A 22,824-nucleotide genomic window follows, 5' to 3' on the forward strand; every position below is an offset into this window, starting at 1 on the left:
CTGGGAGTTTGTGATGGACAGGGAGGCCTGGCATGCTGCATTCTATGGGGTCACAAAGAGTCGGACACGACTAAGTGACTGAACTGAACTGAAAAAAATTTTTTATGGTTTTTAGAAATGAAGAATGTGGTGCTTAGGAGAGTGTGAGCAATAGCCAATATATTCATTCATTCCTTAACAATACTAGCATTTCCCACCCTGACACACCTTGACCACAGTGGCCACACTTGCTTGCCAGAGCAAGTTTACAGAAATAAACCACACACCATCTAAATTTCTAAACCTGATTATTTGAGTTACAAATATATTCTTTTCATTCAATTAACAAGGATTCACTTAGCACCTATCACTGTAACAAGGCTAGAATGCACAAGAAAAATAAAGTTCTCTGGAAGTAAACCTGAGAAACATGCACAGATACAGGTGTTGCACAGGAAAGTGAGTGAAGGGGTGGGGTTTTGTCAGGCAGGAAAAAGGAAGAACATGTACCATGACCATGAACATGGAGACAGGACCACGCACAATGAGCCTGGGGAAGCAAAACAGCTGGATATAGCTGAAATTCGAATATAATGTAAGAAGTGACATCAAATAAGACAAAGAGGTCAGTCATGTCAAGACCCTAAAGATCTCACATTCCTTGCTAAGGAATCTAGGCTTCACCTATCATTGGAAGGCACTGTTTTCCATTGTTTTGGGTGAGATGAATCCCATACACAGAAAAGCACTAATTGGAGGGTCTAGATCAGATAGATAGAGTGCCTGATTAACTATGGAATGAGGTTTGTGACATTGTACAGAAGACAGGGATCAAGACCATCCCCATGGAAAAGAAATGCAAAAAAGCAAAATGGCTGTCTGGGGAGGCCTTAGCCTCCTGAAATCCTGAAAGATGATGCTGTGAAAGCGCTGTACTCAATATGCCAGCAAGTTTGGAAAACTCAGCAGTGGCCACAGGACTGGAAAAGGTCAATTTTCATTCCAATCCCAAAGAAAGGCAATGCCAAAGAATGCTCAAACTACCACACAATTGCACTCATCTCACATGCTAGTAAAGTCATGCTCAAAATTCTCCAAGCCAGGCTTCAGCAGTACGTGAACCGTGAACTCCCTGATGTTCAAGCTGGTTTCTGAAAAGGCAGAGGAACCAGAGATCAAATTGCCAACATCTGCTGGATCATGGAAAAAGCAAGAGAGTTCCAGAAAAACATCTATTTCTGCTTTATTGACTATGCCAAAGCCTTTGACTGTGTGGGATCACAATAAACTGTGGAAAATTCTGAAAGAGATGGGAATACCAGACCACCTGACCTGCCTCTTGAGAAATCTGTATGCAGGTCAGGAAGCCACAGTTAGAATTGGACATGGAACAACAGACTGGTTCCAACTAGGAAAAGGAGTATGTCAAGGCTGTATATTGTCACCCTGCTTATTTAACCTATATGCAGAGTACATCATGAGAAACGCTGGACTGGAAGAAACACAAGCTGGAATCAAGATTGCTGGGAGAAATATCAATAACCTCAGATATGCAGATGACACCACCCTTATGGCAGAAAGTGAAGAGGAGCTAAAAAGCCTCTTGATGAAAGTGAAAGAGGAGAGTGAAAAAGTTGGCTTAAAGCTCAACATTCAGAAAATGAAGATCATGGCATCCAGTCCCATCACTCCATGGGAAATAGATGGGGAAACAGTAGAAACAGTGTCAGACTTTATTTTTGGGGGCTCCAAAATCACTGCAGGTGGTGATTGCAGCCATGAAATTAAAAGACGCTTACTCCTTGGAAGAAAAGTTATGACCAACCTAGATAGTATATTCAAAAGCAGAGACATTACTTTGCCGACTAAGGTCCGTCTAGTCAAGGCTATGGTTTTTCCTGTGGTCATGTATGGATGTGAGAGTTGGACTGTGAAGAAGGCTGAGCACCGAAGAACTGATGTGTTTGAAATGAGGTGTTGGAGAAGACTCTTGAGGGTCCCTTGGACTGCAAGGAGATCCAACCAGTCCATTCTAAAGGAGATCAACCCTGGGATTTCTTTGGAAGAAATGATGCTAAAGCTGAAGCTCCAGTACTTTGGACACCTCATGAGAAGAGTTGACTCATTGGAAAAGACTCTGATGGGAGAGATTGGGGTCAGGAGGAGAAGGGGATGACCCAGGATGAGATGGCTGGATGGCATCACTGACTCGATGGACGATGGACGTGAGTCTGAGTGAACTCCAGGAGATGGTGATGGACAGGGAGGCCTGGCGTGCTGCGATTCATGGGGTGGTGAAGAGTCGGGCACGACTGAGCCACTGAACTGAACTGAACTGAACTGAGAAGAAACAGCATTATAGAAAGAAAACTTGAGTTGCACCTAAGGAGAGCTTGTTGTTCAACATCCTGACTTCCCAGCTGGCTGGTATGCTCATCCCAGAATAGAAGTGCCATAAATACTTGCCAATAATAAAGAGAAAGTTGAAATTCTCCCAGTAAGAGATAAATGCCTCAACAGCTGGAGCAAAGAAAATGGAGAGATAGGAGTGCTCGTATCTTGTAGACAAGAGATAACTAGAAGAATGAGAGAAAGGCCATTAAAGATGACTGAATTTTCCATTTGGGGTGACCATGTAGATGGTAAACCATTGAACCAAATGTGTAATGCCAGAAGAGGAGCAAGTTTAGAAAAGAGCACCTATTAGAGTACCTTTGGCAACAATGTCATTGGTAATGTTACAAATCCGGTGCTTACCAGTGAGATCTTTCTGTTACAAAAATATTGCTACTAAGTGTTTTAGAGGTAAGTTTGTAAGATACTAAGTTGCTGGCCACAGTTTGATCTGCTCCCACATGTGTGAAGTGAGGAGTAAAGAGTATTCATTCCAGTAAGGTTTGTAATAACAAAGTATTTAAAAAACACCTTAAATGTGGGACTTCCTGGTGGTCCAATGGCTAAGATTCCTCACTCCCAATACAGGGGGTCCGGGTTCAATCCCTGGCCAGAGAACTGGATCCCACCTGACATGACACCTGCTGCAGCTAACGATCCTGCGTGCCACAACTAAGACCCATCACAGCCAAATAAACAATGAATAAATAAATGTTTAAAACAAAACACCTTAAATTTCATTGATACACAAGAGTTTAAATGTCTGATCTCTTGTTTACAATGGCTTAGTCAAACAAGAAAGTCAGCATTTTTGAACAGATAATTTAAGTCCAGAATGAAATAGAAAAGGTTGACTGAATTTAAGTTCATAATATTTTAATCTATTCTACTATACTGGTATTCATAGTAGACTCAAACAATTTCAAGTGAGTAATCTAAAAATCATAAAACACCATAGTTGACAGGTATTTTAATTTAAGCAAGTTTGAGTATTAACAAATCTCCATAAAATTCCTTTAAACAAAGTCTAATTCAACAAATACTTTGACTACCTTAGTTTCGTAACTGTAATAATGAGTGTTTTTATGTATATATCACTTTGGATTTTACAAACCATTTTCAATTTTTGATTACCATTGAATCCCAACGATCAGGGCAAGTGGAAATCACCTGCCAAAAGTTGAAGCAAAAATCCTATTATTGTTATACCTCCAAGGCAAAGTTTCAAGATAAAAGATAGAGACAGTTTTGTTCTCTCAAAAGAAAAGAAGTTTATTTCCTCTGGTTCCTCAGGATGCAAGGCATTTAGCAACTTTGTTCCACTCCTAGTTTTTAAAAATGTAGCTTTCAAAATAAGACACACTAAAATAAGGCACAGTGGAAATCTTTCCAAAATGACATTTCATACAATTTCCCTATTCTCCATGAAAACCTATGATGGAAAAACTGTATGTTCTAGCTTTCTGAGACGCATTCTAAAAATAAGCTAATGTATCACTCAGTGTGCAAGACATGCTTCAGGTTGGTCCTCAAATTCCTATAGATAACTTACAGCAACATTTTACCAAAGCAAAAGAATGTAATACCGAAGCAAACTATCTCCACGTGGATTTTCCCTGGTGGTCCAGTGGTTGAGAATCCACTTGCCAGTGGAGGCGACAAGGGTTTGATCCCTGATCTGGGAAGATTCCACATGCCATGTAGCAATTAAGGCTAAGTGCTACAACTACTGAAGCTGGTACACTCTAGAGTCCCTGCTCACTGCAACTAGAAAAAGCCTGCCTGCAGCAACAAATACCCAGCACATCAAAACAGAATAAAATTTTTAAAAATTATTTTAAAAAAATAGTCTCCACAGATCATTGTACCAAGTTTCACAGGTGTCCCCAGCCCTTTGGGAGTTTGCTTACCTCCAAAGACACAATGACGGATGGCTTCTTTTTCAGTTCCTCACATTTCCTCTTCTTACAGATCTGATGGCTGTTCTTTCTATTCTTACAGTAAGTACATTCACCACAATTGGTCTTCTGCTGGCAGGGCTCACAGACCCCACATCGCTTTCGTTTCTTCTTTTCCAAGGTAGGTAGCAGAGTTGTGTAGGAAGGAGAAGAGGTACTAGCGAGTGGCACTGGCCTAGACACCACTGTGGTGTTGATGTCAACCATGCTGGTGGCGCTGACCTGGGAGCTCCCTCCTTCCAATGTGCTGGGACTCACCAGGGAGAGCTGGGCAATGCCCTGTGGAGCCGGCTGGAGTCCTCTCTCAGGGGCTAATGTGAACCCCTGAGTGTGAGCTGGCAGAAAGCTTATATGAACCTTCTTCTCGTTTTCTATATTGTTCATAGGTATTACAGGAGGTACCAAAATTATCTCTGAGTTTGATGACGGTTGAGGAGTGTGACCTGAGCCCGAAGGCAAAATCTGCATAGTGTCTGGGACCTCAAGCCCAGATGAAACGGTGCCCTGGGGCTCGGGCCATGCTGGGAGAGCATTACAGGTAGCAACTGGGTTATGAGGGGCAGGAAGAAAGATAGGTGGGTCTGAGGCAGTACCACTACCCATACCAAGGACTTGTTGATTTAAGATAGCACCAAAGATCTCTCCTTGGACTGGAATAGCACCAGGAATCTCTGGTGGGTCTAGAGTCTCACCCAAAGGCTCTCCATGAACTGGGTTAGCACCAGGAACTTCCCATTGATGTGGGACAGCACTAACGGCCTGTCCTAAGACAGGGGTGGTATCAGGAACTTCCTGTTGATCTGGGGTAGCTTTGAGTACCTCTTGATGATCTGGTTTAGCACCAAGGGTTTCTTGTTCTGAACCTGCCAAGAAGAGTTTTATTAATGAGGTAGGATATATTGACCCACCAATAGACAAACAGTTTCTAAGGTCCAATGCAGGTACAACCTTATTAAAGCTGGAGGTGGGGCAGCAACCATGTTCACTTTTGATGGGATCCAGGTAAGAATCAGACAGCTTAAGAGATTCTACTCGTGAACCCAAATCTTCTAACTGAATGCTGGGGTTTCCTTCAGAGGTAACCTTGAGGGCTGCTCTTTGGAGCAAAGGAACACAGACAGTGTCCTGAGCAAACATTCTAGGGGAATCACTGATATTATTCAATGTCTCTCTAGAGAATAGTCCTTCTCCACCATACGTCCCTTCCAGTGACCCAGAAAGAATCTCTGCTGCAGGGTCACTAGGAGTAGAGCAAATTATTTTGGAATCCTCGACACCTTGGGACCAAGACTGGGTTGTCTCTTGGCTCTTGTCTTTAATGAAAGATGCATTTTTTATGCCAATTAGCTTCTCTATATCAGGGGGGACTGGGGGGTCTTGCATTGGGACTGAATCATTTTCTGAGTGCTTTACTCCCATGTCTGTAAGTACCTTATAATCACACTCATGTTGCTTTCCTAGATTCTTAGGTGGTGGAACTTTCTTGGGTCTGGCTATGACCACTGGGGGTTGGGAGAGTCGTCTGCTAAGAGAGGTACTTCGCAGAGCCATTGTAAATCCATTGCAAGTTAAGGACTCTGGGTTCTGAAAAAGAACCTCGGTCCTATCCAAATTCATTCGTGCTGCTCCAGCTCTTGTCAGAAGGCTTCTGACTGGCACAGTCAGTTTGGGTTCTGTTTTTTTCTTAACATCTCTTTCTTGCACGAATTGCTTCAATTTTCCAGGGCTCACAGTCTTGACAGTCGCCACATTTTTGTTGGCTGGCTTAGATCCCTTCTTCAGCTGGTTGTTTTTCTTCTTGTTTAGATCTTCCCTCCTGACTAATTTGGAATGTCTTGCATGGCGAGATCGAGACATAGCTACGAAGTAGGAAAATCTGAAAGGGCACGAGGGACAGAGTCATTGGTCCTTTGGAAAGTCTCACTTCAGAGGAGAATCTGCATGCACCATGGCTGTGCTCAGTTGCACGAGGTTTTGGTCTGAAATTAAAAAAAAAAAACAAACATTGGCAATGAGCCTTTTTCCTATGCAGTCTCTCATTTGAAATAGGACATTGGAACTTCCCTGGTGGTACAGTAGATAAGAATCTGGCTGCCAGTGCAGGGGACACAGGTCTGATCCCTAGTCTGGTAAGATTTCACATGCTTTGGAGCAACTAACCCCATGAACCACAACTACTGAGCCCGAATTCTAGAATCCATATGCTGCAACTATTGAGCCCGTGTGCCTAGAGCCCGTGATCCAAAATAAAAGAAGCCACCACAATGAGAAGCCTGTGCACTTCAAGAAGACTAGCCCCTGCTTGTTGAAACTAGAGAGAGCTTGTGAGTAGCAACAAAGACCCAGCACAACCAAAAAAGTGTTTAAAACAGAAATGGAATATTCACTAGCAATTATTAATTAAAATTAAGAAACAGAATATTTACTACAAAACAAAAGTATAATAGACACAAAACATACTGAAGTACCCTTTAAACCTTGGATTCACAAATAAAGCTCCTTTAATTTCTGTGACAATTGATTAAGTTAATGAAATTCTTTGAATAAGCTAAGCATGGGCGTGTCTTTAAATTAGAAGCCACAACTATTGTAGTTACAAGTAGTTTAAATCTCAAACCTAATCTTTACAAATGTGAATACTTAAAAGTTACCTCTTTCTCTCTTAGTTCCCCAACCAGTTGGTGAGGGAAAGAACCAGGGCCACAGCAGTGAAAGCACAAAATCCTAACTACTGGACCGCCAGGGAATTCCCCAAAAGTTATCTCTTACACCCTTTTCTCAGCCCATCACTACCCAAGCACGGTATTACCTGTTGGACAGTAAAGCTGCCAAAGCCAGAGGAAGAAGAGCTTACATTATCCAAGAAACTCTACTCCTTGGAGATCCAATAGTATTAATAACATATTTCAATTAACAACCTAAATTTTTCAGATATGTTTTAATAAGCAGCCATGTTTAAAAAACAAATTGACTATATGAGGGTCTTGTATCTAGTTTGTTTCACTTTTTCTATTTCATATTCAGTGCTCCAATGGCACCCCACTCCAGTACTCTTGCCTGGAAAATCCCGTGGACGGAGGAGCCTGGCAGGCTGCAGTCCATGGGGTCGCCAAGAGTTGGACACGACTGAGCGACTTCACTTACACTTTTCACTTTCATGCATTGGAGAAGGCAATGGCAGCCCACTCCAGTGTTCTTGCCTGGAGAATCTCAGGGACAGGGGAGCCTGGTGAGCTGCTGTCTATGGGGTCATGCAGAGTCAGACACAACTGAAGTGACTTAGCAGCAGCAGCAGCAGCTCCCATTTCACTTCAATTATGTTTTCCAATTTCTCCATCTCTTCTTTGTTTTAATATTCTTTTTCAAGCCTTTATCAAGCATAGTAGAAAAGCTCTTATGTGCATAAATATATATATATATAAATCATACATATAATATATATCTTTTAGAGAACTTATGAATTTTTGCCTAACTAAAAACTTTATAACATTTTGAGTCCAGTTGTTTGACTTAACAGAAACAAAATGCTAGATTTCTAATTTAAAATAGACATGCAGCAAACAATAAAAATTTACTGTATAGCATAGGGAACTATAGCCAATATCATATAATAATCTGTAACGGAAAATGACTTCAAAAATAATATGTGTATACATATAGCTGAACCATGAAAAAAGAATTCTACTTTTTGAAATTCAGTAATGTTTACATTTTTGCCAGTTTTTCTAAATATTCTATGGACATCTAATAGCAACACATGAGATACAAAATTTTAAATATATTTGTGTAGGATATAAATAGAAATCTATTATATTTAAATTATTAATGACATCATTCAAGGTACTCTTCCCATTTTTTCTACACTTGATAAAAATATTCTCAGAGAAATGTTAATATGTTTCACTATGATTATACATATATTTATTTTCCCTTGTTTTTCTTCTGATTTAGCTTTATTTATCTTTGTTTCTTTGTTGTTAGGTGTCTAGTGGTTTGTGATATTTATCTTTGTGAATTGTACTTTTTATCATTAAAAATATTCATTTCAAAATTAATAAATTTAATTAAGAATCTACAAATTTTGAGTTTTATACATGGACACAAAAACAGCATAAAATCTGGGGAGTTAGTATCACCAGATTAGGTTACAAATAGAACTCATGGGTCCACAAATATCTGAGTACCTCCTCAGTATAAGGAAGGCATTGTCATGGGGACTGTCCACACCCAGAAATGATGTCCCTCTTTCCTCCTTCAACCAACTTAATCCAAAGACTGCTGGTTCAAGGTTCTCCTTGGTGGTCCAGTAGCTAAGACTCTGCACTGTCAATGCAGGGGGCCAACATTTGATCCCTAGTCAGAGAATTAGATCCCACATGTTGCAACTAAGGATTCAAAAGCTACAACTAAAGATCCCACGTGCTGTAACTAAGACCCGGTACAGCCAAATAAGTATATAAATATTCAAAATCCAAAGAAACAAAGACTGCTGGTTCTAAAGCCCTTCTACCAAGGGTCCCAAAATTTTCATGCTGAATATTTAAGCAAGGAAATTGGAAATAAAGAGAAAATGAGATATTACAAACAATAAAGAACAATATATCAAGCAACTATTATTTGAAAGTTCAGAAAAGAGGAGAAAATGAAAGGGGACTGGCCAAGAATCATCATCAAATTGCACTTTTGTCTCCTCAAATGGCCTGACTCTGACTTCAAAGAGATGGGAATACCAAACCACCTGACCTGCCTCTTGAGAAACTTATATGCAGGTCAGGAAGCAACAGTTAGAACTGGACATGGAACAACAGACTGGTTCCAAATCAGGAAAGGAGTACGTCAAGGCTGTATGATGTCACCCAGCTTATTTAACTTATATGCAGAGTACATCATGAGAAACGCTGGGCTGGAGGAAGCACAAGCTGGAATGAAAATTGCCAGGAGAAATATCAACAACCTCAGATATGCAGATGACACCACCCTTATGGTAGAAAATGAAGAGGAACTAAAGACCTTCATGATGAAAGTGAAAGAGGAGAGGGAAAAAGTTGGCTTAAAGCTCAACATTCAGAAAACGAAGATCATGGCATCCGGTCCCATCACTTCATGGCAAACAGATGGGGAAGCAGTGGAAACAGTGGCCAACTTTATTTTTCTGGGCTCCAAAATCACTGCAGATGGTGATTGCAGCCATGAAATTAAAAGACACTTACTCCTTGGAAGGAAAGTTATGACCAACCTAGACAGCACATTGAAAAGCAGACACATTACTTTGCCAACAAACGTCCGCCTAGGCAAGGCTATGGTTTTTCCTGTGGTCATGTATGGATGTGAGAGTTGGACTGTGAAGAAAGCTGAGCACAGAAGAATTGATGCTTTTGAACTGTGGTGTTGGAGAAGACTCTTGAGAGTCCCTTGGACTGCAAGGAGATCCAACCAGTCCACTCTGAAGGAGATCAGTCCTGAGTGTTCATTGGAAGGACTGATGCTGAAGCTGAAACTCCAGTACTTGATGCGAAGAGTTGACTCATTGGAAAAGACTCTAATGCTGGGAGGGATTGGGGGCTGGAGGAGAAGGGGATGACAGAGGATGAGATGGTTGGATGGCCTCACTGACTCAGTGGACAGAGGTTTGGGTGGACTCCAGGAGTTGGTGATGGACAGGGAGGCCTGGCGTGCTGCGGTTCATGAGGTCACAAAAAGTTGGACACGACTGAGCGACTGAACTGAACTGAACCAAATGATCATCAGTCTGTGGCAAAATGAGAAAAAAAAAAGAGGCTGAGTACACCTGAAACTAACACAACATTGTAAATCAACCCGTGAAAAAGGGAAAGTGTTGGTCTCTTTGTCATGTCCCGACTCTGTGACTCCATGGACTGTGGCCTGACAGGCTCCTCTGTCCATGGAATTCTCTAGGCAATAATACTTGAGTGAGTTACCATTTTCTTCTCCAGGGGATCTTCCCCCTTTCAAGGACTGAACCCGGGTCTCCTGCATTGCAGGCAGATTCTTTCCTATCTAAGCCACCAGGGAAACACAAATCAACTATACTTCCATTTTTAAAATAAAGAGGTTAAAAAAAGGCATGTAAAGCTTTTCATAAGTCTGAATTAATTTAATTACTGTCTTCCTTTTTCTCTCATTAAAATTTCCTTTCTAAATATATAGAGTGCTTCCCTGGTATCTCAGTGCTGGAGAGCCTGCTTGCCAATACAGGAGACAGGGGTTTGATCCCTGGTCTGGTAGGATCCCACATCCCTCGCAGCAGCTGAGCCTGTGTGCCACAACTATTGAGCCTGTGATCTTGGACCCAAGAGCCACAACCACTGAGCCCATAAGCAGCTACTGAAGCCTGCTCACCTTAGAGCCTGGGCTCCCCGACAAGAGAAGCCACACCAAGGAGAATTCCCAGCACCACACCTAGAGAGCAGCCCCTCTTCCTACAACTAGAGAAAAAGCCAAACAGCAATGAGGACCCATTCTTAAATTCTGAAATAAATTCACGTTCTTAAATAAATAAAATTTATTTAAAAAGTAGACAATTCCCTGGTGGTTCAGTGGTTAGGACTATGTACTTCCATTGCAAACGGAAGAGGTTGCACCCCTAGTATGGGAGGTAAGATTCTGCAAGTTGCATGGCCAAAATAAAAGTTTTAAAAAGTAATAAAAGTCCTTTTTTTGTGAAAAGGTGGAGATAGGTTTTTTTTCTTTTCTTTTAAAATTATTACCTGGTACAGTGAAAATTTGACAGTCCTCTTCCATCCTCAGATTTTGGTTTTGTTTTGGTTGTACTTTTTTGATCCAGGTAATCCTGGGATACACTATTTGGTTTTGTGGCTAGAGATGGTGTTGCATTAGAAAACCCTCAGTTTCAAGCTGTGATCACCAGCTGTGTCCTTCAGCAAACTATTTAACAGGAGTCAAGTTTCCTGTGTTTGAAATGAGGTTGTTTGGGGGGACCAATGGGCTTCTTTGGGGAAAACCTAGTGGTAATGGTTTCATCCTTTTGATATCTGAGGTAAGAACAAAGACTTTAAAAATAGATGTGGGTTCAATTTCTAGATCAGAAACATTATCAGCCATGTGATTTTGACAAATTCCTTGGTCTCTCTATCCCTCAGTTTACTTATGTATATTAGAATAAGAAGCATAATAAGAACTTTCCTAGTGGTCCAGTGGTTAAGACTGCACACTTTCAATGCAGAGGTCATGGGTTTGATTCCTGGTCAGGGAAATAAGATTCCACATGCCTTGGGGTATAGGAGGAAACAAAAGCATAATAGTACTGACTTTACTGGGTAACTACCAGAATAAAATGAGATGATATATGTAAAGGCTTAGCACAGAGCTGGCATATAATAAATGTTTTATAAATGAGAGCTTAAAAAAACAGTCTGCCTACAGGCCAACATTAAAAAAAAAAAGAGAGAGATAGAGAAAATAAATTTAATAGTAGTTATCATTATAGAACCAGTTTAATCCTCAGTTTGCCATATCCTGCAAAACAAGATCTAATTCTTTTTTTCTGTCTTCACCTAACATATTGTAGGCCACACACTATAATAAAAGATATCAGAGCACAACATTTAGAGTCAAAGCACTGAGCCTTTAAGAAAGATTTTTAAAATAGACATTAGTGATAACATTAACCACAAGAAAAACAGCATTTTGATAAATCTGTGCTAAATACAAATACTAGGCTAAATACAAATCCACTTGAATTCTTGGCATTTAAGCTTACTGCTTTCCTCTTTTCTTAAAAAAAAAAAAAGTTTGGCTACACTAGCTCTTTCACTGTGAAAAGCTGTAGGATATTTTCTCCAAAGACCACTGGTTTTCACACCACCATTTTTAGAAAACAAAGACATTCCAATTCTAATCTCCAGCAAGTCGGCAATCTTTATAAGGATGTATTTTCAGATAACAAAAAGCAATCCATCCCATTCACTAGAAATTCAGAAATTCAACAATATCAGTATAAGCATACTTTATGTCTTATATCAGGATTACATGGCTAAAAATTATTAGGGGCATATAATCTAAGTGCTGCAATCAGTCATGAAAATTAAAATTTTTATGCTGAGGCAAGTAATCTGTATATGCCAGAGGGTGTCATGGGATCTGCTTTTGAAAGTAGTTTATAACTTGATCTCTGTCTCATATATTCTTTTATATTTTTTAATGGAAGTGCTTTAGAAATTCAGACTTGTAATTAAGATAATGTTTACCATTCAAACCTTATCTCCTGAAAAAGAGCCTGTCAAGGAAATGGAAAAGGTATGAGCAACATGGACTGGAAAGATGTGGCCTCTTTAAATGGTAACAGCCTTTTTATGAGATCCTGAAAGAGGCCAATGACCCCTAAAAACCCAACTGCAGGAAAGAAACCACTGGGTACCACTCAGCCAAACAATCAGAAACAAAATAAGCACTCCCACAAGATCTTAATTTTATCACTTGGCCCCACTGATGAAATGTAACCCCTTTTGTGATAAACTAAATTATCCCCAGGACTGAACTCTGAGAGGAGAGGAAATAAGCTTTTTCTGAAATTCGGGGGCATGGGGGGAAGAGAGGGAACCCATTCTATTATATAGATTCATATTTAAATATGGAATTTTCTACACATCTTATTTTCCTTATTAATTTATAAACATTATTAAATGCTTTATTTCCTTTTTTGGGTGCTTTATTTTTTATAGAGTATTTAAGTCATAGAAAAATACATTTACAATTGAATACTAATTCCACTTCCGTTTTTCATTTCTGATGAAAACTGACATTTCAGTATTTCTCAGAAATCAGTTTTATTCTACTCTAAAGTATATTCAAGAGTCTGAGTGCATGGAGGTAGCTACAGGATAACATGATTGGAACAAAAAATAAGAGAATAATGTCCTTGTTATCAAACATAATAGTAGGTCCCAGAGGGGGCCTACATGCAATTAATTAATACTATCTGGTGAGCTCTATGTTCCTGGAGGAGAAAACAAAGCAAAATGAAACAAACTAGCGAAACTTCCAACAACTGTGGGATACAAAGCATCACTTGGGTTAACTAGTATTTTCACCAGAGGGCATCAAGATCCTCAACCCATAATAATTTTTCCCCCCTAAAGTGTCGTTGTGACATAAGGGACTGGAGTTGGAGTAAGACATGAGATCTAAACATTACTGCCAAGGAGATAAGGGCCAACTTATAATTTAAAACATGGAAAGAGATTCTAGCCCAAAATAGAAAATCGAAGGTTACAGAGAAAGTGGAGAAGAGGCTAGATCAAGTCCCAGGGCCTATGTATGTATCTGCTAATTATTCACACATAATTTAAACATAGCTAACCAAATTGATCAATAAACAGGATCAGACTTCTGCCTCAGTATTATTTGAGTTTACTAAGCAGTCTTTCCCTAAAGAGCCTTAAAAAGGGGAGGTGGGAGGAAGCAAAAACAATTTCTGATGCAATCACCTTGCCTAAAAACTGAAAAGCTGTCTTCCTAAACTGTATCAGTTGTCTGTAAAGGACAATATTGACAGTACTGTGATAGAAAAATCTTATCCCACCTACATCCCTCCTCCTTCTGGATTTCCCAGTCCCCTGGGGCAGGAAGTGGCTGAACTGATGTAACCATCCAGCCCACATGTCAATTTAAAATTATACTGCAATCCTTCCCACCACCAGTAGTGGCCAAAAAAGTGGTGAGTATTTGCATACATAGAGCTAGTTTCGAAAGAAACTCTGATTTCATAGTCACTCCATTCAGCTTCTTAGAATTTAAAGGCTGCTGCACTTGACTGAGAAATACAAGACTTAAAAAAAAGCATTTCTTTTTAAAGGGCACCACTTCGCTTAGTTTCCTCCAGTAACTAAGTTCTGAAGGAAGAGGAGGTGGGCGGGCTGCTTGTAGTTCCTAGATAGTTTTCTACCACAGGAAGTGTGAGAGCTCTCCGCACATGGAAAGACTGTGGAGGGAAACTCACTAGAATGCCAGCAGATTTAGTCAAAGGCTCCTTCCATATGTAAAACACCCTTGCTGCCCTGCAGAGAGCAAGGAGGGAAAAAAGCCCAAAAGGGCCACAGAAAGGGAAGGGATAAGTTAAAATGGAAAGAGAATGACCCCGCCAATAACAAGAAAAGCATAAAGCATGTTGAGAAGAAGAGGAAAAAGCAGAAGGAAGAAAATGTCTAAAGAAAAAAAAAAGCAAAAGTATAGAAAGGGGGAAGAAACATGTAGCAATACAGCTAGAATATAAAAAGACAACTGGATCAAAACACAAGACTAAAGTTAGAAAGATGGAGGGGTGGGGAAAGAGAAACTTAGAAGAGTAGAGGGAGGGAAAAATACGGAGGCAAAGAAGCAGGTGGGGGAGGGGAGGGACAAACTAAGACTGGAGGAGGAAGAGAAACAAAGGGCAGGGACAGAGGTGATCCAAAACTCCAGCCCATCAATTCCGGATCAGAGCTGGGAGCCATAGCTAACCCTCGGCTAAATGGTAAGCGGTGACCCAGGAGTTCTCAATATGAGCTACTAGTCTTTGCAAAGAGATAGGGGCAGTGGATGCTAATAGCTCTCATACTTGATTCTGAAGTTTAATTGAAACCATAACATGGTTTTAAACACTGTCAGACATTGACAACCAAGCTAATTACAATCTCTTAACTGGGGAGTGAAGACACTTGGGTTTCAACCTGTGTAACCAACGCAAACCAGTAAAATCAGGAAATTCACTCAAAATCAACGTTACCGGAGGCTTTTAGTTCTCAGAAACAACGCTGACTAATCCCCAAACCTCTCCTTATCTGCATACCCGCCTTGTTTAATTGTACGCATAAATTCCTAATATGTCTTAAAATGCTCTCGCCCTAACCGGTTCACCAGCACATTTTCCAAACTCCTTTTGGCATCCTGAGTGAGGCCTAAGGAGGCCGACACTTTTTTATTTTACTTTATAACATTGAGGAGAGGGGGAGGTGGAAAGGATGGGCATTTTTCAGTTCAGAGCGGACCTGAGGTTGCTGCCCTGTAGCGCCGCACTTAACCCGTCTGGGTGCAGCGCTCAGCGCACTCCGCCGGCACTAGACTGCACCTAATAGACTCCTCGCTCAAAGTCTTGAAAAGCTTTTCAAACATGTATTTATAAACTGATCATTACTGTATTATGCAGCTCATTTTGTGCTCAAGAGTGGAGCCGGGGAGTAGGGGAAGAAGCAATGGGGGAGTTGGAGCTGGGGAAAGACTCCCAGGTCAAGTAATATTTATTCTCTTGTTGATACATTAATTTTTATTGGGTCAGAAATGCCCAATTTGTGTTCCCCATTACAGTGGGAGGTGTGTAGTACTGTGACGGGCCAGCAACTTCCCGACCGCTTTTTGTAGAGACTGCGCACAGCCCTTAGTAGCTGAATCGCTTTGGGAGTGCGGGTGAGAGGAGGGAAGGAAGAGAGGAGAGGGGTGAGGAGGAGAGGGAGAGAGACCTGGCCCAGTCTCTTCCCGACACGTGAGGTGGCGGCGGTCCCTGGCACCCCCGGCCCCGGCCCCTCACGTGCCGGCCGAAGTGTCCCTGCACCCGGCTCCGCACGTCTCCCACCCTAGGGCCCCACTCCAGGATTCCGTGCTAGTGATGAGACGGCAAGCCGGCGCTTTCGGCGACCGAGTGGCGCCCGTAAGGGTTTCGAGAAGGCCATTTTGACAGAACACTATTCCATTCCCTACTCCCTTCCTCCCCGATCCGCAGAACTCCAGGTCAACCTCCGGCAAGCCTCTCCGGCTACCTCCACTCCAAAAGTTTCGTCCCTGAAGCCTCCTCCCCGAAAAGCTCACGGAAGGCAAGCGCCAAATGTTCTCCCAACGAGCTGGCCCCCTGCGTTAGCATGGGGGAGGAAGAAAACTCCTTTTGGGGGTACACGAGTCCACACCCGAAACTCGCCCTGACTCTTCGCGCTCCTCAGCCCGAGGCGCTCGGACCTCCGTTTCTCCTCCGAGGGGCATCTCTCGCGGGCACAGTCGGGGAATGCCCCCTCCCAAAGCCACGCTCGCCCTCCCCCAATCCTCCAGTTTCCAGCGGAGCTCGGGGTCCCGGCCCGAGGCGCTCGGCTCTCCCCACCCGGCGTCCCAGCCCGGCCTCAGGGCAGGCGGCCGCGTCCTCTGGCCGGGGGTATTGTTTACCACCCGCAACAAAAGCGCCCCAAGCGGCCTTGGGTGGGGGGTCGCCGCGGGGAGTGGGCCCATCCCTGCGACGCCCGCGGCCCCGCGGACGCGGAACCCCGGCCCAAGTCCAGCCCCAGCCGTGCACTGCCCTTCGCAACCCCTTCCGGCCTCCGCGTGTGCCTCCCCAGACCCCCTGCCCTCTGCCCCTCTCCCAGCTCACCACTGGCCCCCTCAGGCTCCGAGGACTGCGCGCGTCCCCCCGGCTCCAAGCCTGCACCAGCCCTCGGGGAAACTTTCCAACTTGCGATCGTCCCCACAACTTCGGAGTCGGGGGCCCCGGCGGGCGCGAGGGGCGCGGGAGGGCCCCGGGAGGACACCTACCGGCTGCCTGGCAGGGTCAGGGCCCGAGCCCCCGGGGTGGGCGACTGCTTCCCAAAGGTCCACAGCGCAGAGGCAGGTAGAGTTGCATGACTGGGGCGGGGCAGGGGGGCGTCCGGGGGGGCAGACCCGGGAGCAGAGGGCCCAGCGGCTGCGCGCACAAAGCGGCGCGGGAGCGGGCTGCGCTGCCACTCCCCGCCAGGTCAGCCCCCCGGAGCAGCACTGTCTCCCCAGGACAGACCTCAGGGAGTGAAGCTGGGGCTCTGCCTTCCCTGGACCCTGCTCTGCTGAGCGAGAGGCAAAACGCGAGCTGGATTTCCCCAAACTGGAGCTGGACTCCTCTCTAGACCCTTACCCCTCCCCTTGGCCCTCTTCTTTCCCAACCTTTTTATTTTTTTTTTTAAGGTCAAAGGAGAATATTGGAGAAGGAAAACGTTATCAAGATCTTCTTGTCATGACCTTTTTTTTTTTTTAAGAGGTACTCTCGGGCTGAGTGAAAAGTTTGGGGGGTCTCTGAATGGAATGTTTGGATATCCATTAATATCCATTAATGGATACATTAATGGGGATGCCAGGTCAGAGATGCCACCATTGAGCAATATTTGGGTAACGAGCAATGGAAAACTGCCCTCAGCATCTTAGAGAGAAGCCAGAGAAGGGTTGTGTTCCCTTGACTCAGAGCTTGATGTCTGCAAGGGTCATCATAACATTTTTGTTACTTATTTGCCTTTGTACGTTGGCGGTATTCACTTTCCGATGAAGAAGACACAGGAATAAATAAGTTTTCATCATTAAGAGGAATAACCAGTGGCAGTATACCAAAAGTAAGACTGACTGGGGTGTTCGAATTTCTCCTTAAGAGTCTGATGGGCTATTGCTTCTTCCAGCAGACAGTTATTAAACAGACATGGGAATCTAAATCTTTAATGGAGTCACAGTGGTAAGGAACATAGAAATCATTCTTCCCAGGTCAAATTTCAATGGAAAGGAAAAGACTACTTCTATTGCCTTCCACACCATTCTATCCTTATCCTGCACATAATTTTTATTCTTTGTTATACATGCTTTAATAAACATAACCAGATTGTTCTTTTGATAAAGATTCCTAAACTTTCAACCTTTCTCACTGATGGATTCATTCAAATTTATTCTTGAGCTAGGAGCTGAGCATCCAGAGTTTAATGCAATTTGCTTCCTACCCAGGAGGAATGCACATTCCAGGTTTGCAAGCAGAGCAAACTAATGGCTCCACTGCAATATTTTCAGGGCTACAGTCGGATAAATACTTTGATTGGAGAAAGAAATATGGTTTTTAAAATAAAACTTCTACACAAATGCCACTCTTCTCAATGTTACCGAAAGCCTAATTGTCAGTATCTTGTCAGAAAAAATCTCCTAGGACCAAAATGAAAAGAATGTTGGGAGAGTTTGACTCAAAACTTAATTTTCTTAAAGAACAAAGGGAGAAAGGCTATCATGAACTAGCAATATCCTGGCTTTTGTCAATTAATTGAAATGATTTACTTAAAAAGGTATTGAGGGGCTTCCCTGCTGGTCCAGTGGCTAAGACTCTGAGCTCCCATTGCAGGGGGCTAGGGTTCGATCCCTGGTCAGGGAACTAGATTCCCTGTGCTACTACAAAGATCAAATATCTCACATGTCGCAGCCAAGTAAATTATTTTAAAAAGAAAAAGAAAAAAAAAAAAAGCTATTGAGATGGAAAAATCACACAAAGATATAGAGAAATGTCCAAGGCAATGCTTATTCTCTTCATTTCTTAAACATTATTTGAGGCCATACTATGTGCCAGGCACAGTTCCATACTTTGGGGGAAACAGCAGGAAGCAAACTGAAATCTCTTCTCTAGTGGTGCTTGCATTCAATAATGGAGTGGAGGCAAGGATAATAAAGGCTAGAAAGCAGAATACACATAGTATGTCAGATGGTAATGGTGAGAGTGGGAGGGGGGAGAAGGAGGGTAGGGGACACTGGATTCTGGGGAAAGCCCCAATTTTAAATCCAGCGATCAGCTCATGGAATAGATCTGAAAGAGATTAGGGAGAAAGCTGGGGGAGATTTTATGCTTAGGAAGGAGCAAATGACAAGGCCCTGAAGGTGAGTTTGTACCTGTGGTGACAAAACAATTCCACTGTATTTCACAATGGTAGAAAATTGGAAACTGGAACTTCTCTGGTGGTCCAGTGGTTAAGACTCCACTGCAGGGAATGTACGTTTGATCCCTAGTCAGGGAACTAAAATTTCACACGCCATGTCCAAAAAGTGAAATTCAATTAAAAAATCAGAAACTGAGTAAGAGTCCATTAAAAACAAAGGAAAAAACAGGATAGATAGGTCCCAATGACCAAGTCTGAGACAATTTTGAGTTTGGAAAAGAAGTTTATCTTGGAAAAGCAAATTTGAAAGTCATCAGCATGTTGATGACAATGAAAGTCACTTTGGTATCTGAGACTTAAAACATAGCCCTAGCAAAATCTGGTTCATTTGAACCTGTTAGAAAAGGGGTCTGATAATTATAACAGAAACTAAAAGGTTGAATAAATTGTGACAAACTAAACAATAATATGAGGTATCTACCCAAAGAGAAGAAAAGAAAGTGCAGTTCTTTCCAGACCTCAGTATCAAAGAATAAATGTTTAAGCAATTTCCTACTATCTTTACCCATTCTTAATAACAAAGCAAGAATTCCAGTCTTATTTCCAAAAACCTCTCTAGGAGAGAGAGGTGAAAATAAGGTAGGTATTGGATCTTTAGGGCTTCCCTGGTGGTGTGTAACTTCCTAAATACATATCTCTAATTTCAGCTTAATTGCCCTGTTTACTAATTAACTTCAGCAATGTCCTCTATCGGCCAAAAAAAAAAAAAGTTTTTTTTCTATTGGCAAAAAAATAGAGGTTAGGGGACACTGGATCCTGGGGAAAGCCACAATTTTAAATCCAGCGATCAGCTCATGGAATAGATCTGAAAGAGATTAGGGAGGAAGCTGGGGGAGATTTTATGCTTAGGAAGGAGCAAATGCCAATTTGCTTTCTATTTTTTCAATTTGGCAGAACTAACTGCTGATGGAGAACTCTTCAGTTCAGTTCAGTTCAGTCGCTCAGTCGTGTCCAACTCTTTGCAACCCCATGAATTGCAGCACGCCAGGCCTCCCTGTCCATCACCAACTCCCGGAGTTCACTCAGACTCACGTCCATCAGTCCGTGATGCCATCCAGCCATCTCATCCTCTGTCATCCCCTTCTCCTCTTGCCCCCAATCCCTCCCAGCATCAGAGTCTTTTCCAATGAGTCAACTCTTCGCATGAGGTGGCCAGAGTACTGGAGCTTCAGCTTTAGCATCATTCCTTCCAAAGAAATCCCAGGGCTGATCTCCTTCAGAATGGACTGGTTGGATCTCCTTGCAGTCCAAGGGACTCTCAAGAGTCTTCTCCAACACCACAGTTCAAAAGCATCAATTCTTCGGTGCTCAGCCTTCTTCACAGTCCAACTCTCACATCCATACATGACCACAGGAAAAACCATAGCCTTGACTAGACGGACCTTAGTCGGCAAACTCTTACACATCCATAAAAGTAAAAATTGTGCAAACAACAGAAAGACAGACTTACTATTCTCTATAAGGAGAACAGGCGTGGATGGATGGATTGATAGATGATATAATGATATAATAGTGGCTAGGAAAGAGTTAATAGTCCCTTGGTGATGTGGGACACTAACTACAATCAGAGAGGTCCTGGAAGAGCAGGGGAGGATGGGCAAGATAAACCTGTGCTAATAGCTCAGCATCGAAAAAGATGTAACGCTATCAATTCTGCTAAAAGTCCAAGAAAGCAAGGAAAACCTAGAGTTGAAAAGACCCAGGAAAATTCTCAGAGAATTTTCATGGAGCAGGTCTGCAGGAATTGGCATTTACTTGTCAGTTTACTGGCAGATGCAGACCTAAAATCTTTTCACTCAAGTTTCTAAACTGAATCAAAGATTGTCAAGAAAACAGGGTACATATAGCACGTGGTAGGTACAAACCAAAAGACACCTCAGTTGAGAAGGTGGTAGATGAAACCAAATTGATATTCTGAGGGAGAAAAAAATTTAGGCTTGCCAAATTGGTTTTGGAATTGATTTTGGAAAGAAGTGGAAAAATTAACATACCTTCACAGTAACTATAGAGAATGAAGATATATTCTAGTTATGATAACGAAACAAGAGCTTTTATAATATAGTCAGCTTCCAAAAGAACCATATCCTTTGGACTTTCCTGACAGTACAATAATTAAAACTCTAAAATATTTTTTTAATTAAAGAGTAAACATATCCCAAATCAAGAACTATCTGAGTGTGGTCAAGCTCAGTCTGTTTTGGTAAAAACTCCTTCTCTACTTCTATGACAAAATTCAGCCAGTTTCCCCATTTATGACTTGTCCAGCAACTTCAATGGTAAACTTTCCAACCCACTAATTCATTCATCCTCTTAACCGCTCCAGAATTTAACCTATCCTGGAAGCATCCTGATTTGACTTCTACATCCACATCATCCATTTTCTCTACTGTTTGTAAACAGCAGAATTCTGTGAGAGCCTTAGCCAGCTTTGACATCTTAAGACTTAAATCTGCATTAGGTCTGTATTTCTCCTTCAGTTCAGTTCAGTTCAGTCGCTCAGTCGTGTCCGACTCTTTGCGACCCCATGAATTGCAGCATGCCAGGCCTCCCTATCCATCACCATCTCCCGGAGTTCACTCAGACTCACGGCCATCGAGTCGGTGATGCCATCCAGCCATCTCATCCTCGGTTGTCCCCTTCTCCTCCTGCCCCCAATCCCTCCCAGCATCAGAGTCTTTTCCAATGAGTCAACTCTTCTCATGAGGTGGCCAAAGTACTGGAGCTTCAACTTTAGCATCATTCCTTCCAAGGAAATACCAGGGTTGATCTTCTTCAGAAAGGACTGGTTGGATCTCTGAGCCAGGTGTGCAACATAACGATTTGATTTATATGCACCATGAAATGATTACCACAATAAATTTAGCGAATAAGCTTTATCTCATATAGAGGTACTTCCCTGGTAGCTCAGACAGTAAAGCGTCTGCCTACAATGCGGGAGACCTGGGTTTGATCCCTGGGTCGGCAAGATCCCCTGGAGAAGGAAATGGCAACCCACTCCAGTATTCATGCCTGGAAAATGCCATGGACGGAGGATCCTGGTGGGCTACAGTCTGCGGGGTCACAAAGAGTCGGACACGACTGAGTGACTTCACTTTCACTTTCATGTAGATACAAAATGAAAGAAAATTTCTTTCCTTGGGATGAAAACTCTTACAATTTACTCTCTTAAATTTTACATATGACATATAGCAGTGTTATATTGTGTTGTACATTATATCCCTAGTGCTTATTTATTTTATAATTGGAGGTTTTTGTACCTTTTGACTATCTTCATCCAATTCCATCTCCCCCCACTCTCCACCTCTGATAACCACAAATCTGATCTTTCTTTATATGAGTTTCTTTGTTTGCTGAATTATTTTTGAAGTGTAATTGACCTACAACAGTCTGTTAGTTTCTGTTCCACAACACAGTGATTCAATATTTCTACCTATTACAAAATGATAACCACAATAGATTTCTTTTTCATATATTTCTTTTTAATTATTTATTTGGCTGTGATGGGTCTTCATTGCTGTGCGGGCTTTTCTCTAATTGTGGTGGGCGGGAGCCGCTCTCTAGTTGTGGTGCATGGGCTTCTGACTATCGTGGCTTCTCTTGTGGAGCTCAGGCTCAGAGCATGTGGGCTGCAGTAGTTGCTGTGCAGGAGCTCAGTGGTTGCGGCTCCTGGGCTCTAAAGCACAGGCTTGATAGTTGTGGCATGGGGGCTTAGTCGCTCCATAGCGTGTGGGATCTTCCCGGCATTGGCAGGCAGATTCTTCACCATTGCTCCACCAGGGAAGCTCTACAATCGA

At 42.4% G+C, this 22,824-nt stretch overlaps 1 protein-coding gene across 3 annotated transcripts in view; it reads right to left on the minus strand.

Moving 5' to 3' along the window:
- Positions 1 to 17,196, minus strand: part of TET1 (tet methylcytosine dioxygenase 1) — a 137,442-nt gene extending 120,246 nt beyond the window's left edge. For all 3 annotated transcript variants that reach the window (XM_018042483.1, XM_018042482.1, XM_018042481.1), the window contains exons 1-2: positions 16,860 to 17,196; positions 4,284 to 6,310 (exon numbers count right to left, since the gene is read on the minus strand). In XM_018042483.1, coding sequence (XP_017897972.1) covers positions 4,284 to 6,188 — 1,905 coding nt within the window. In that variant the 5' untranslated portion in view covers positions 6,189 to 6,310; positions 16,860 to 17,196. The remainder of the gene's footprint in view (positions 1 to 4,283; positions 6,311 to 16,859) is intronic.

This window comes from Capra hircus, chromosome 28 (assembly GCF_001704415.2).
Source record: "Capra hircus breed San Clemente chromosome 28, ASM170441v1, whole genome shotgun sequence".
Lineage (NCBI taxonomy): Eukaryota > Metazoa > Chordata > Mammalia > Artiodactyla > Bovidae > Capra > Capra hircus.